This window comes from Mandrillus leucophaeus, unplaced genomic scaffold (genome assembly GCF_000951045.1).
Source record: "Mandrillus leucophaeus isolate KB7577 unplaced genomic scaffold, Mleu.le_1.0 Scaffold554, whole genome shotgun sequence".
NCBI lineage: Eukaryota > Metazoa > Chordata > Mammalia > Primates > Cercopithecidae > Mandrillus > Mandrillus leucophaeus.
The window spans coordinates 396,089-412,557 of NW_012105964.1; the positions used below are offsets into that span (position 1 = coordinate 396,089).

Genomic DNA, 16,469 nt, shown 5'->3' on the forward strand with positions numbered 1-16,469 from the left:
CTTTCTTTCTTTTCTTTTCTTTTCTTTTCTTTTCTTTTCTTTTCTTTCCCCTTCTTTCTCTTGTCAGCAATTCTTAAGAGGGATTTTATCCATAAAATTAGGAAACTAGGAAGAAATATTTTTAGACGATTTTGGAAAAATATGAAGGTCTGCTCATTTTTTATGTGTATGCATCATGACATTTATTCAAGTTAGACTTTCCAGAAAGAGTGACATGCCTAAAGCACTCTTGTATGTTTAATATTCATACACCATTTAAATTCTATGGGTATTTTGGAGTTAAGATAGTTCACTCTGTTTGTGTTATGCAGAAAAATTGGTAAACTCTTTCAGGGAAAGCTTGCATTTTAAAACCACCTCTCAAGTGTCCTCAGAGGCACTTCATAAATATTTATTATTGCTGCTCTTATGTTGTTATAATAGGTGAGCTAGCTAGTTTATATCAGCCTAAGCAACAAGAATGGGAATCACAAAGGGTGTCATAAAAATAATACCATCCATGTTAAATATTTAATGTCGTGTTCTCCTAGTGTCAAAATATTTAGTGCAGTGAGAGCATCACTAAGGCAAAGGGAGATGAGCCAGGACTATATTCTGCACATATGAATGCATTAAAAAGAAGCCCACACAGTTTATTCTTAAGATTAACTGCTTTTGCTCTAGAAAGTTCTCTTGATTAGGGAGGGGCATAAGGCAAGACTGGCACCCAGATGGCAGGAGTCGAATGGCAGGGATACCAGCTCATCCCACCTGCCCTGAGGCCAGCCCTAAGCAGGGCAGATTCTCCTCTTTGGAGGCTTTCCAGTCCAGTTGGAAATGCCTCAGGCCAGCTCCCAGGCCTAGATCTGGGGGCAGCTACTACTACGTAGAGAAGAATCATGGCTGCTGGCACTGGGCACACTAGATATCAGTTCACACATTTTTCTATCTTCTTCCATCCAGATAAGACAATGTATTCCAACCCTGATACTGCCTCAGAACCGTCAGGCCAGCATTTTAAAAACACATGCACATGGAGCTCCTTATTCAAAAGATCTAGGTTGAGACGGGATTATCTGAATTTTAAATTAAACAGGTAATTCCAATGTGCAGCCAGAGTTGAGAAGAAACACCTTTTGAGAGACTCGTATAAGTCCTCCAAGGTGTTAAGGAGTATTTTACTTTATGACTTTACTTCTTCAAGGATGGCATGAAGCAGCTGCCTAAAAGGACACAGAACATCTCCTTGGAATCAGTTTGCATTCCCTAGGAATTAAAGCCTTGAGGATGTGTGAAACAGGGACCCAAAGGCATGGGGGTGTTCTTTCTCTCCTTTGCTGTTTAGATCCAGATCAAACCCTATCTGGCAGGGCTGCATAAATTGTCCTCTTGACCTGCGAACAGCCCAGGAAAGCTCCATTTGGATGATGGTATTTTATATTATGTTCAATATGTGCCCAGCTGAAAAATTAGCAAGTGACCACATTACTCCTCATTTGGGTCTTCCATATCTTCCTACCTATATCCTTACAAATACTTGACTCTGGTTGGTTGGTCACATACACTTGCATGATGTTTTGAAAAAAATCAACAAAAATCATTCCTCAGGGTTCTCCAGAGAAACAGAACCAAGAGGGTGTGTGTGTGTGTATAGACAGAGACAGAGAGAGACGTATTATAAGGAATGGGCTCATGTGATTATGGCGGCCAAGAAATCCCAAGATCTGCAGTTGGCAAGTTAGAGACTCCAAGGAGCTAATGGTATAGCTCTACTCTGAAAAATGGCAGGCTTCAAGATCCAAGAAGGCTGATGTTTCAGTTTGAGTCTGAAGGCAAGAAAAGATCAATGTCCCAGCTTGAAATGGTCAGGCAGGAATTCCCTCTTATTCACAGGAGGGTAAGCACTTTTGTTTTATTCAGGCCTTCAACTGATGGGGAAAGGGCTACCCACATTAGGGAGGGCAATCGGCTTTACTCAGTTTATAGGTTCAAATGTTAATCTCATTCCAAAACACCCTCATAGGTGCACCCAAAATAAAGTTTGACTAAATATCTGGACATTCCATGGCTCAGTCAAGTTGACACATCAAACTAACCATGATGTGCCTTTTTTCATTGCAGGCATCTTGCCTGCTAGGAAGCATGCCCATTCCAGAGTGAATGTTGCAAGGTAAAGTCAGCCCCTTTCAAGCACACACAGGTGAGCTGGACATTGTGGTGTGTTACCTCCCATAAAATGAATCAGACTGGCCTACTGTTCCTAATGGGAGACTTTTTGGAGCAAGTCAGTGTGGGTAGGTGCCCCTTTCTAACTGTAGAAGCAAGAGCCCTGATGAAACAGCTCTGGGTCTAAACCCAGCCTAGACCCCATGTCACCTGTGTATATGGTAGGTTCCCCAGTCTCCAACCACCTTTTAAGACAATCCCTGATGCTGGGCCTCTCTCTATCTCCACTCCCTACCCCACACTTCTGTCTCTTCATTGATATGCCACTGGAGGAAGTCAAATAATTGGGCTGGGCCTCAGCAATTCATGATTTTTGACTTCAGCTGCATCCTTGCTATTACTCAGTGGACCTTTTGTCATTTCTTAGCAACTGATCATCTATTTAGTCATTCACTCAAAAATATTTTTGAATACCTGCTGCTAGCCAGATACTGTGATCTGCTCAAGGTGCAATAGGAGTGTAGAAAAATAGGCAGTCCCTGCTCTCAGGGAGCATACAGTCAGGCAGACGCCATGAGCCAGATGTCCTAAACCTGTCCAAACACCTCAGTCCTCTGTGTTTCCAGGTGATCTCAATGACAATCCTAGGGTCACCACTGTTAGAAGTTCCTGGGTCTGCATTTCCAGCCTAGAGATCTCCACAGAGTTCCCCTTGTTCTCTAGATGTCTGAAGCTGGGAGGTCACAAGCTCCTTGGTCACCACTCCCCAACAGTGCTGTCTGCCCTCACAGCTCCCTCCTGTGTCTTCTGTCTCTGAGATTTCAGCTCATCCACCTCCATGCCCAATCCAGGAATCTGGGCATCCTCCTCCACTCAGGAAGACCTCCTATTCTGTATCCAGAGATCACCAGTCCTATTTATTCTTTTCTCTTAATCACCTCCTTCCTCTACATCTTTCATACCACTGCCTCATCATCAACTCCTAATTAATTTTCCTGCCTCCAGCCTCAACCCTGTTTCCTCTATTATAGCCTTCATGTTACTTCTAATACCTTTGATCATGTCTTATTCCTGACTCAAGGTTTTCAATGGCTTATCGCAAGATTGAGCAAGGTTTTGATAACTGTTTTTGGCATAGGATGAATTTTGTTCTCCAAAAGTTAATATGAAGCACTAAAAAGAAATGAACTATCAAACTATGAAAAGACACAGAAGAAACTTAAATGCATATTACTAAGTGAAAGAAGCCAATGTGAACGGGCTACATACTATATGATTCAACTATATGACATTCTGGAAAAGGCAAAACTATGCAGACAGTAAAAAGATAGTGATTTCCAGGAGTTAGAGGAGAGGGAGGGATGAATTGGCAAGACAGAGGATTTTTTAGAGCAGTGAAACTAGTCTGTATGATAACTGTAATGGCGGATACAAGTCATTATACATTTGTCAAAACCCATAGAGTGTACAACACCAATAGTGAACCCTAATGTAAACTATGGACTTTGGTTGTGGCACTGTAGGTTCATCAGAGGTAACAAATGTGCCACTCTGGTGAAGGATGCTGATAATGAGGGAGGTTATGCATGTGTAGGGACAGGGGTGTATGGGATCTCCCTGTGCTTTCTGCTCAGTTTTGTTGTGAACTTAAAACTGTGTTCAAACATAGTCTACTTTTTTAAAAAAATAATAATATGAAGAAAAAGTGGAGGTGCTTTGATGGAAGCTGTGGCAGATGGAAGGAAGACAGTGGAGAGAGATGGAGCCTTTGCTCCTCCTTGTCCCCAAAGTGTTTGTTGAGATCTGGGGACCTTTGGATTTGAAGGAATTCCAGAGACATAGAGGACAAAGCTAAATGGCTTAGCAAGGCAAACAAGGGTTCTTATAATCAGACCTAGCTTTCTTTCCAGGCTCATTTCTTGCTGTTCCCCAATACATTGTACTCATAATATTCTATAAATGTGACCTGTTTCCCCAAGTACCTCCCCTTGGTGTAGTCTCCCTCTGGAGTCACCGTTGCTTGCATTGCTTCCTGTATTAAACCTTTTGCTCTCCCTCTCCACTTGACTTCTCCCTTCAAATGTCAAGCCAAGTGATAACCCCTGTTCCCACATCAAGCTATCCCAAATCCCCCAGGAGACCTTCTTCGCGCTTCACTTGCCCTGTACTCTCCATTACGGCATCTGTCAGATACATTATCAGTTTGTTTTTTTGCAAGCCTAACTCCCACTGCACTATGATAAATTTGAGGGCAGGCTCCATGCTCTTGTCCTCATATCTCCTGTAACTAATGCCTGGCTTCATAAATGTTTGCTTAAGAATGAATAAATGAATGAGTGAATTAATGTAAATTCTACCATTTTTCTCTTGTAAGACAGTTCCACCTCCTACCAGATCGAGGTAAGTTTGGTCACTCTGAGTTTATTCCTTTCCCATGAGTTTTTTGACTTCAAGTATTGACAATAATGGGCAGTATACTTACAGAGCAGGCCAGCCACAGCAACCCACAGGTGGGATTGACCACATAATATTAATATGTTTTCCCATTTCTCTCCTTGGCAGAGCTGTGTTCTTTCGGATGTACCATCAGTTCACTCTCAAGTTACTTCACCTTTCTACTCCCATTTACACATTTGCTCTTAGTTCACCAAAAGGAAAATTAGCAGAGCAAGGAACTTCCAGCTGCTCCTTCTCTGGTAGAGAAGAAAGTCAGAATTGTTAGCTTTAACTATGACTTTTAGAGTATTTCAAGAAAAGACATCTATAGCTTTTTGATTTCCTGGCAGTTTTACTACTTAATTTCTAAGGCCTCAGTTGAACATGGGTAGTGACTGAACTGACATCCTAAGCCTACAGCAGTAAATCCAGCTCCATTTGGATTTGACAGCTGGGGTCTGCAGAGCCTGACAAATTATCTAAGGCTGGTGCATTATTTCTTTCTATGAATTTCTTGTCTCCTCTGGCTTATAGAGGCAGTTCAGAAAAGTTCTCAAAGAGTGCTTATTCAAGTTGTCAAGCTTTGTTACCTGTTTTGAATGAAGCCTGAATGTTACCTGTTTTGAATTATCAGCAGCCTTCACCAGAGTGGCACATTTGTTACCTCTGATGAACCTACAGTGCCACAACATTATCAACCAAAGTCCATAGTTTGAACTTCCTTGTTTCCTCTTATTTTTCATGCAGTGTCTTATCACAAGTGTTCAGGCTCTTCAAAAAACTTGAAGCTCAAATCAGAATTTGCTGCTCCTGAATCAAGTCTGTTTCAAAGTTCGTTAAAATGCCTGCAGCTCATATACAGTCTACAGTTTTAAAAAAAAAAAAAAAAAAAAAAAAAACGGAAAACGGCCCCCGGAAAACGAGAATGCAAAAGCAACCGAAACCGGTAATGGCCTAAAGGCCTTCAAGTGAAGTTTCCGGGGAACTAATGAACAAAACAATTTCCAACAAAAAAAAAAACCTGGAAAAAAGTGAACAAAGCCTTTGCACTACATGTATTTCTTACTTTACATTAATAGGTAATTCCTTTCAATAATGAATACTGAACAGTTATTTACTGTAAAGATATTCTTAAAAAAACTAAGGTCAGAGTGTCCCTGGTAATGAATCTCCAGGGTCTTTCAAATATGAGTAAATAGTAACAATATCAGAGCCATAAATTAAGCAAATGTCAAATTACCTTAGACTTATGGTGAACAATTACTGCCTTCACCTCCCAAGTCAGATTATTAGGAAAAATCAGAAAAACTCAGACACTGGTGGCTTTCCGTGTCTTTGAAATACCCCCTCACACATGCCAGCTCTGAATCTCACACATCCTCAGGGCTCTCGTGTTGTAGTTACTGACCCACCCTGGTCACTCCCTCTCGTTCTTTGAAAATTTTAGCTCATTTCTCACTGTCACTCTCCAATGTTAGTTTTGCTGTACTTTTCAGTGAGTTCAGTGACCCCAAAGATGATCTTCCCTGTACCTTCACCTCCAAGTTCCTTAACCTTCTCTCCTTCACTGATCTCGCCTTCTATACAACCTCCACAACTCTCTCCCAATGGACACACCATAGACTATGTCACTAACAATAACTGAACCCCTCTATAATCCCAGTTTCAAATGTTTCCCTTTTCAACCACTTTCTATCCTTCCAACCACTCTCTAATGTTTTTGCTTCAACAATTCTTTGGTCCCTCTGGGATGTATACTTTATTGATCCTATCTAGTTTTCACAGTCCCTCAGCTCCCTCATTTTAGCTCCTGGCTCATTTCCTGACTCTAGTCCTCATTTTCCTTTCTACTCAGTTTAAATGCCAACTCCACCATTAAAATGACTGCCCTACACAAGTCCTCAGCATCTTTGCCCTCCTTTTATCATCTTATTTAAAAAAACAAAAACCCACCTGAACTTGCACAGTTGAACATGGCTAGAAGAAAAACACATAACTATAGACATGGTCTCACTTCAAATTTAATCATACTGATCTTAAGTTGGTCCATAATGCTGTCTTGTCACTGTGTGGCCTAGCCCTGGTCAATTCATTCTTCTTCTCTCCTGCATGTCTTCTCTCCATACTTCTAACACTTCCTTCTCATCGTCACTAACAGCTGATGACTTTGCTTCTGATTCCCACTGAGAATATAGAAGCAATAGAAGAGAACTTTGACAAGATACCTCCCCCTCCACTACCCAATCAATCGCCCTGCTAGCCTCAAAGCCCATGTACTCTGCCTTCTTTCATGCACTCTCTTCTTGTGTGCGTCTCGTGTCCTCAAAAAATCATTCCAGATATTCTTCTCTCTCCTTCTGCATCATATTTTCTTCTCAGAAAGATTTCCCCATAAGTCATAAACATGTGGTCGTCTTCCATGTGCAAAAGCTACCTCTCTGATCCCCCTTGTCAGCTCAGTGCCACTCCATTTATCTGCTTTTCTTTATAGCAATCATCATCCAAAAGAGTAGCCTTCAGCTTGTCTCTTTGCATTCTCCCAGAGACCATTCCAATTATGCTTTAAACTCTACCATTCCACCAAAACAGACCTTGTAAAAGTCATTAATGACCTCCATGTTGCTGAAATTAATGGCCAATTCTTGGTCCTCATCTTGTTTGATGTATGAGTAGCACCTAACGGATTAGTCACTCCATCTTCCTTGAAATGCTCATCTGGATTCCAGGACTCCATTTTCTTCTAATTGGTCTCCTGCTGCTCTGCTTGCTTTATTTTCAGCTTTCTTTGGCTCCTCCTCAGTTTCTCAATTTCTTAATGTTGGATTTCCTAGGTCTTAGACCATGTGCCTCTGTTTTCTATTCTGTCTATACGCACACCCGTAGTGCTGTCATCCAGGAGCCAGGCTTAAACAGCATCTACTTGCTGATGACTCCCAAGTTAATATATCTAGCTCCCCTTTCTAAACTCGAGTCATATGTCTATTTGCATACTTGACAATTTTTATTGTAGGCCTAATCGATATCTCAAACTTAGTATGTCCCAAATCAATCTCCTAATCTACCTAAATTTTTCTCTCATTCTGCTACCTCATTTACTCGTACTTCATCCTTTCTGCTGCTCAGGCAAAAAATCCTTAGAGTCATCTTTGACTTTTCTCTTTTCTGTCATCTTCCACATAGAACCCAACAGAAAATCTTCCGGATTTTACCTTAAAAACATAGCCACAATTTGACCACTCCTCACTACCTCCTCAGTTACCATTCTGGTCTAGACTTAGGTCACAGAACAGCTCTGATTTGTGTTGAATGGCCAGAATGCCAAGGCTGCCTGTTCCTGGGCCTAAGGGATAACTGGAGGCCTCAAGCCTCCCCAGGTTTCACAGTCAGATTCCACGACTTTATGCTGTTAGAATTGCCATCTCTATTTAACCCTCTTTAAATATTGACTGGGAGGAGTAACAATTTTTATTTATTAATGCATATTAATGTATGTGTGATTGTGTGTATCTCACCTTGCCCCCCCACATATTTAAGGCAGACTGTAAAAGTATATAAAATGCATAATAATATAGAAAAGTGAGGAAATTAGGCAAAGGGAAAACAAGGATAGATAGAAAAAATTCAGGTGAATTGAGGGAGTGGTGAACTGAACCTATAAAATGCATGCCATGCAGTCTTTCATACTTGCTAAATGGGAGTGACACATGAGTCCCTTTCTCTGAGGTGTTCCTTAGCATTAGGTTGCCTTATGCTCGATGGGCCCCTGTAAGGAACCATGAACATGGTGGCTCCCTGGGAGAGGGTCATGATGGGAAGAGAAAGGCTAAAAGGAGAAGTGGGGCAATACTGGCCAGGAAGCCTCCTCCTCTCCTGAGACCAGGTCCTGGCCTGGACCACAATCATTCCCTGGTGCCCTCCCCAGTCTCCCACCTTCCAGCCCACCCCCACACCACACCCTCAGTACTTACCAAGACCCAAGCAAGAAACTCTGAGTCCTGATTTTCCAAGATTCCTATAATAAAAACAAAGCAACACTTGGTCATCATTTCCTCAGGTGAAACTGTACATGCTTAAGTGAATATCGTATCTCCCTTTTGGCATGATTCTTGACGAGTCCTGGTAGAGACAGAGCCACAGATGCAGGCATATTGTCTTGAGACAAGTCTCCCTTGCAGGGACACTCAGGCACCAGGAAGCTCAAAATCTGTTCAGGCGCAGCACAGAACAAAATGTCCCTCACAGAACACAGCTTCTCAGTCCCATATTGTCTTCTTTATTAACTTGTTTACCCATTTATTGGCTTTCTCTCTCTTTCTAGAATGGGAGTTTCTTGAGGGTAAACTTTTTTACCTTATTCACCAACCATTCATTCATTATTTGTCGACTGACCACTTCTCACTCCTTCCTCCGTTACCATCCTGGTCTAGATAGTTCTGATTTGTGTTGAATGGCCTGACACACAGTGAGCCTTAATAAATATTTTTGACTTATTGACTAACAAACTGACTTCTAAAACAGAATATTGCTTCTAATGGATGTGAATTATTAAAATAACAAATACAAAACTATCTTTTAGGTTATTTTAACTATATCCTATATTTAATATAATATACATATTTAACTCTATATATATATGTGTGTGTGTGTGTGTGTGTATATATATATATATTAAACTCAAGATTACGTAAAATTACCATGGGAACATCAGATAGTTCTTTATCCCCAAAAGTTTAAGGAAAAGAAATATATTTTTGCTTTCTAAATAAGGATAGAACTAGGAGCTCTAGTATGCATTTGCCTATAAGTCTTTGTGGAAATCCAGACTCAACCCATTTTTCCGTCTTCTGACTAGCAGCTGTTAGAGAAGAAAACAAATTCTCAGAGACAGGGTGCCTCATAGCATTAGTGTAAGGGTCCAAAGTGAGCAGGTGAAGCTGAAATAACTGTAACGCTGTAGAAAAGTGCACCCTTATTCTCCGATAAGAGGCTCTCATAAAAATACACTTTCCCTTCTTGCTCCCACACCAAAGGAAACAACACAAATAAAACTTCCAAATCGGTGGCACAGCTGAACTACTCCGAGTTCTCCCTTGATTTGTCATCAGTTTTGGTTTATTTAGACTTAGCAATTAGTACTCTCATTTTGGCATCACAAGTTTTTCCACTGCTTATTAATGTTTTCTGTAAAATGCCAACTAAGCAACACATTCAACTGCACAACATAATAAAAACTGCATAAAAATGCAAGGAGTTGAAAGACTCGGGCTTTTGACCCATTGCCACAGCTAGTTGAGTGACCTTGTGGAAACTGCTCCCTTTTCTTTCTGGGGTTCAGTTTCTTCATTCGGAAGATGTAGTGTTGATGTCTATGACATTTTCCTAGCATCACTGTTTGCAGGGCCAGAGCGTGAGAATGTGTGCTAAAGTGTTACACTGTAAACAAATGCAAGGCATAGTGATTTCTGGTGCTTTCTGACTCCTACCCTCCAACAGACATGGTGCTAAATTTTCCCATATGAATTGGACATGTCCAGCTGGAAGAAAACCGTTGCATAAAGAGGCACGTGGAAAATATTTTGAACAACTAAATAGGAGAAAAATAATTGGATTGCTCCAGTGAAAACACTTTATGTAAGAAATTGTTCATTTAGTAGTTTTTCAGAAATCAATAGATGTACAGACAAAAGACTTTTCTTGGTAGTCTAAAAGTCTACTGATTTTAAAGGGCTGGAATCTAGAGCAAATGCTATATTGTAGGGAGAATTTTTTTAAAAAGTCATGGAGATACAGAGAAGAACAAGGCATGGTCCTCTACCCTCAAGGAGCCTAGAATCCAGTGAGGGACACAGAAAAACAAACATGTAATTCCAGTAACATCAGATACATCCTACCATGGAGATCTTTGGGAACACGTGAGGTGGTGGCTTCCTCGGGCTTATATTTGCATAACTTTGTGGGTATCATGGAGAAAAGGATCTAGATAAGGGTTTTCATGTATTTTTAATGTCTTTCAGTAGGGAGAAGTGACTTGCAGAAAACTCTACAGAGCAAGACAGTTCTAAGGCTAAGTCTCTATAGTTCAGAGATTTTTCTAACAAACTCAAATAAGGCAAAGTTGTATCACTGGGTACTTAGCAACATTTCACATCCAAAATGGGGAGACTTGTCCTATTTTCCTTATGGCAGCAACTTAAGATAATGATCACTCTGTTATGGGTTTTGAAGACCAAACTTGAGAACTGTCAGCAAAAACAAACTGCAAACTAGCAAGTACTAATGGCCCATTTTCTTGCCACTGCTATTTAAACGCCCAGGATGGCCTTTCTGGAAAGAAAGCTTTACAAGATTTTAAATGTAAGAAAAATGCAATTACAGACTAATACTGCTATAGCGGTGATAGGTACCCACTTTGAGACTTGCTATTTTTGTTTCCCGTAACTCTTTAATACTTTTAATGCTTTTTCTAAATACCCTCATCCTCTAGAGAGAACAGTTACGAAATTCAGGTGGTCACTTTTAAAGTGAGAGGCATTTTCTCTGCATGAGATACATCTGGGTCTATATGTTCATTGCCCTAACTTTGTCCAGATGTAAGTCTCTTTGTGAGGTGTGTACCACTGAAGACACTCCCAACACAGGACGGTGCCACTCACTTTGCACCTGGAGAAGGTAGGAGGAACTAGCTAACTCCAATTCAGAGCATGAAATCCCAACACGATTTCTGCTATTCCAAATGGCACATCTGCATCCTCCTGTCTCTATCCATCTTTGTGCAGTACTAAGTGAAGATGTAGTTATTCTCCAGTTACTCTAAGCCACTTAAAATCTGCTGTATAATAGAAACCCAATACTTGACACATTTGATCTCATGAGTTCAGTAGCTTGTGTGGCTTTAACATCAAATAATGGCCAAGTTTGCTAATCATGCTGGGCTATAACACATACCCTGGAACCTTCATCTCACTCATGCAGAATTTTCACAAATACCTCATAATCTTATGTGACATTGTGTAAAAAACCAACTTTATATAATATTATTCTATTTCTTAATTCCTTAGTGTTCCCATAAGTGAGGCTACATAAAAATTCTGTAAGCATATCAAATTGCCAATTAGAATGAATTATTTTTCCATTTGATTCAAAATTGTTTCACTGCACAGGTTTAACTATTTTATCTGTGTCAGATATACCAGAAACAAGGCTCACCATGTTCATTTTTAGTATCTGCTCCTGTTCGACTCAAAATAAAGGCTCCTTTTTCTCAGGTGAACCTGAACTGCTCTGCTGCTAATATTAGAAACAAATGACATCAATGTGGAGGCACAGAACACTGAGTTTTGTCAGTCAAATTTCGGAAATCCTAAAGCATCAGTAAAGAGTTATCTGGAGAAGGGATATAGCTTCTTGAGACCTCAAAGGTTGTGATTCCCCTTTCTTTCTGAAGGCAGACTCGCCACTCAGTGAACACATGGCTGACCTTATTTCAGGACAATAATTTGTTCCATGGCAGAGGCATTGAATGTAATTCCTAGCCTCATTTTATGGAGCATCCACCGGGCTTTTTTTGCTTTTAAGGCAATACTGGAGTAGTGAGAACTGAAATCAAACATCACTTAGGCTCAGTATTGCAGGCCACTCTGATGCTCACAGTTTCTTTACAAGTCAAAGAGGCTTAAAGCAGATTAGTAACCCAAATTTTTTTGTTTTAAATGGCTTGTTTCTCGCTGTATGTATCTTAGACCTTATTCACAGTTTTAAATGGCTGGGAAAAGTAGCTTGCAAAAATATATGCCTTACATTTGACCAAGCAAGAAGCATATGCATGGGGCAAAATCCCCGATTTAAAGGTTGACGTAACAGGGACAGCTGGAAAGCATATGCAAGGGGCTCCAGCAGCTGTGTCAGGCTGGCAGAAACAAGCTGGGTTTGACCTGGTTTTCATGTGGTCAGAGAATTACATCATTTGCTGTCTCACTCTATTTGAACATCTTTCTGATCCTTCTAAATCATACTCTGCCTTACCTGGAAGTTACTAATCAAATATGAGATTTGGGTTTTTTGGTTTTGGTTTTTTTTTTTTTTTTTTAAGAAATGCACATTTAATAATGTACATGAGCAGAAATCATGTTCATTTGCCAGCCAGCTGGTTTTGATAGTTACAAGGTAACATACATTTTGACAGCCATGAAGGTGGCTACAAATAGTAGTAACATTTTCTTATGAGAGCTCTGTTCATCATTGTTGGTAAGTAAATAATGACTCATTTGGGACTCACCAGGCATATAAATGATTTAGCCAGGCATTTTGAGGACAGACATTAACAGGTGGCACAATGAAACTTTTATTCTTACCTTTTTAAAAATAGCAACAAAGTAGAATAGGATTCTTCCAGATTCTTTGATTTAAAATTTTAAGTCATTTGTCAATTGTAAATTCCAACTAGGTCCTTATTCATTTTCTTTGGTCATATAAAACACCTGATGATCTATATCTTTCTAGAAAAGTCTAGAGAAGTATGGAAAAAAGAGACTTTCCTATAATTAATTAATTAGGTCAAAGGAGATGTACCAAATTTTACCTACGTACCAGGCCTCAGACTAGGCTGTGAGCCTGGGCTGAGTGGCAGATAGTTGCTGCTCTTATGGAGCTTATGTCATAGGAGGGCAGACAGATATTAAATAGATTAATTATTTGATTATAATATTAAATAAAAGGACAGTAGGCCCTAAATACAAAATTAGGACCCTGAGAAAGCTGACCTAATATGGGTAGTTAGGAAAAGCTTCTCTAGGGAAGTAATATTTAAACTGAGATCCAAAGGAAGAGTAGGAAGAAACTTAGTGAAGAGAGGAGGGATCCGCATTTCAAACAGAGTGAACAGCATGTGCAAAGGCTCAGAGACTGGAAGAAGCATGGGTAATTGAAGAACTGAAATACGTTCCAGGCAATAGAGAAGGGGAGAACAAATGGTTGAGTGGTTCTACATGAGTCTGATAGGGTGGCAGGAGCCAGATCAAACAGTGCCTTAAACATTATGTTGCAGATTTTGACCCTTAATATGGAGTAATGGAAGACATTAGCAGGGAAAATGGGTTGAAGGGAGGTAAGAAGGGAAGCTAGAAGGCTGCTTAGTTAATCCTAATGAGAAATGGTGCTACCTTGAAATCGGATTTAGCGGAGTAGGGAGGATGGGGAAGATTCCAGATATCCCCAGCAGGTAAAATCTATAGGACTTAGTATTTTGATTGAATATGAGAGTGAAAAAAGAAGGAATAATGGGCTATTCTCGTTTCTGATTTGGCCAGCTGGGTGAAGACGGGTGCTTTTCACTGAAGTAGAGTGTTCACTGGGGACATTGGGGAAACAAGGGTTTTGATTCTTTGGGCAATCTCGTGGGAACTGAACAACCTTGAGACATCCAAGGTTAATTGCCTAGAACTCAGAGTAGGGAGAGGGATTTTCTGAGTATCCAGGGTAACAGGCACCATGGGCTTGGTCAGCTGCCTAGGGAACCGATGTTCTGTTAGAGAAGAGGGCCCAGGATGGGGCCTTGAGGAGCTCCAGCACTATGGGTGATGGAGAGGAAGCTGCATCGGCAAAGAAAACTGAGAAGGAGCAGCAAAGGTGTAGGGGGAGACCAGGAAAGTGTCTGTGGAGAAGCCAAAGCAGGGGATGGTCTCTGCAGGGAGTGAGTGGGCAGCAGTGTTGAAGGCTGCGGTGAGATAGAGCACAGTGAGTGGGGTGGAGAAATTCCCTTCATGTTCAGCTTTGTGGGGATTGCTGTTGACTCTGTGGCAGCCATTTTAGTTGTGTCATGGATGGGAAGCCGGGCTGAGTGGGCCAAGGAGAGGAAAGGTGTAGAAATGCTGTTCACCAGATGTGTGTGACCTTGGGCAGGTTGCTTGGCTTTTTAAAGTCTCTTTCCTCATTCATAAGTGGAGGTAATCATAGCACACTACTTTTGTTGACAGTTAAGTGAGACAATATAAATGCAGTACCAGTCCTAGCATATTTCAGTGTTCAATTAGTGCTAGTTGCTTTCTGCTTTCTTATTTCTTAGGAAAAGCTCTATTTTAAACACTGAATCTGGTTCTGGTATGGGTACAAAATCTGGTAGGAGGCTGCCTCTGTGATTTTCAAGACCCACTTCCCTGACCTAATGATCCTCTCAGTTGCCCTAATGATCTTCCAGCCTAGATGGATTTGTGCTTAGACATTACAGATAGCCTGAATCTATTATATGTGAATTGTAAGTTATTTTGCTAGAAAAAGTGGGAATTAGAAAAAGTGGGAATGAGAGGACGAAGATAGATAAAAGAGGCAAGGAAGAAGGTGGCACTCTGGAGAAATGATAGAGGTCTGAGGCGTTTAGAACTGTTTCTATGATCACCAGAGCAGGGAAAATGAAGCTGTGACATAAAGTTGTGTGGATATAACCATACAAACTTTAGTGTTCTGTGGAGGTGGGCTTGAGAAGTGCCCACTCATGTCTACTTAGCCCTTAAATAAGAGCTACTCATTGCTTTTCCTGTCTCAAGCATCTAAGGCAGCAGAAAAGCTAGACATCAGTAACTCAAAAAGTCTTAAATCAGAAGAATCTGGAACGTCTCTCTCGAGGGCGTATGATTTGGGGATACGTAAAGTTAAATAGGAAAAATACATCTTTATTTTTCACCACGTTTTAACTGAAAGTTAGCATATCCTTCCATTCTCAGTATAGGCAAGAAACCCTGTAAGTCCTCATGTTACTGCTTGTGACTTTGACACCATCAAAAACTACAGGTATTTTTGTATCACTTCAAAGTTTCTTTGGAGACATCAAAAAATCATTTACTCTCACCATTTACACTCATTACCACTTGCAAATTGTGGTATTTGACCCACACCTAGAACTTGTTAATACATTAATAAAGAAGCGCATGTATTACTAGGTCACAGATTTGGTTTTTACATATTTTGAACTACAAATTAACTGGAATCCTGTGTATTTTATGTAATGTTATTTAAAAGCTCTTTCCACAAAATGAAGGGAAAGCCTTCTCTGGCATTCACTTAGTGATGAGAGCTGTAATTAGTTTTTACTGCAATGAGTTTTCAAAGGCAAAATAAAACAAAAAAAAATCTGAGGTAGGAGTTATATGCCTTTTATCTTTCTTATTCCATTTGCTGTGGGTGAATATCTCACTTTCTCTTTAGAAAGCAAAGTCAGCAATGCAGCAGAGACGGAGGAATGAGCCTGACTGAGGAGGAGGGTGATATTTAAATATACACTTAATCAAAAGTAAATGCTTTCAGCCATAATGCATTAGTCTGCCTTTCATTTTCCTTGACAGAGGAACAGAAAATTAATGCCTGTTTCTCTAAGTGCCATGTCTTTCACATCTGCGTCGGAGTGCCATCTATCACAGTGAATCTTATGCTTATTGTGTACGAGATTATTTCCCCTTCCAGACTGAGATCCATGAGGCCAGGATTGTGTCTAAGGTGTCTGCATATTCCTACCTCCTAGCACAGTGCTGGGTGCATAACAGGCGCAGTGATGCCCACAGTGGGTGCTGTAATGCTATCGCTTCGCTGTGGATAAAGACAGTATTGTTACTCACTTGTGACTTTCTTTTTGGCCAAGGAGGCTCTGTGGTTTGCCAGAAGACATGGGGCAGTTGAGTGAAATGCAGTATAGTGCGGCAGTGCCTCTATCACTTACTATCAGCAAAGCCTTGGGAAATGTATGGAACCTCTCTGTGTCCCATCTGTTACATGGGGATAATAATAGAAACTACTTCATAGGGTTGTTGTGAGGATTCAATGTAAGGGTTGCAGCATTTAAGATAGTGCTTGGCACATGGTAAATGCTCTGTCAGTGCAAGCTGTTATTAGACAAACACAGG

General features: G+C 40.5%; 1 protein-coding gene across 5 annotated transcripts in view; it reads right to left on the bottom strand.

Moving 5' to 3' along the window:
• The window catches only part of KCNAB1 (potassium channel, voltage gated subfamily A regulatory beta subunit 1), a 434,134-nt gene that overhangs the window by 110,279 nt on the left and 307,386 nt on the right, over positions 1-16,469 (bottom strand). For all 5 annotated transcript variants that reach the window (XM_011998050.1, XM_011998051.1, XM_011998048.1 and 2 more), the window contains exon 2: positions 8,550-8,593. In XM_011998050.1, the coding sequence (XP_011853440.1) occupies positions 8,550-8,593 (44 nt within the window). The remainder of the gene's footprint in view (positions 1-8,549; positions 8,594-16,469) is intronic.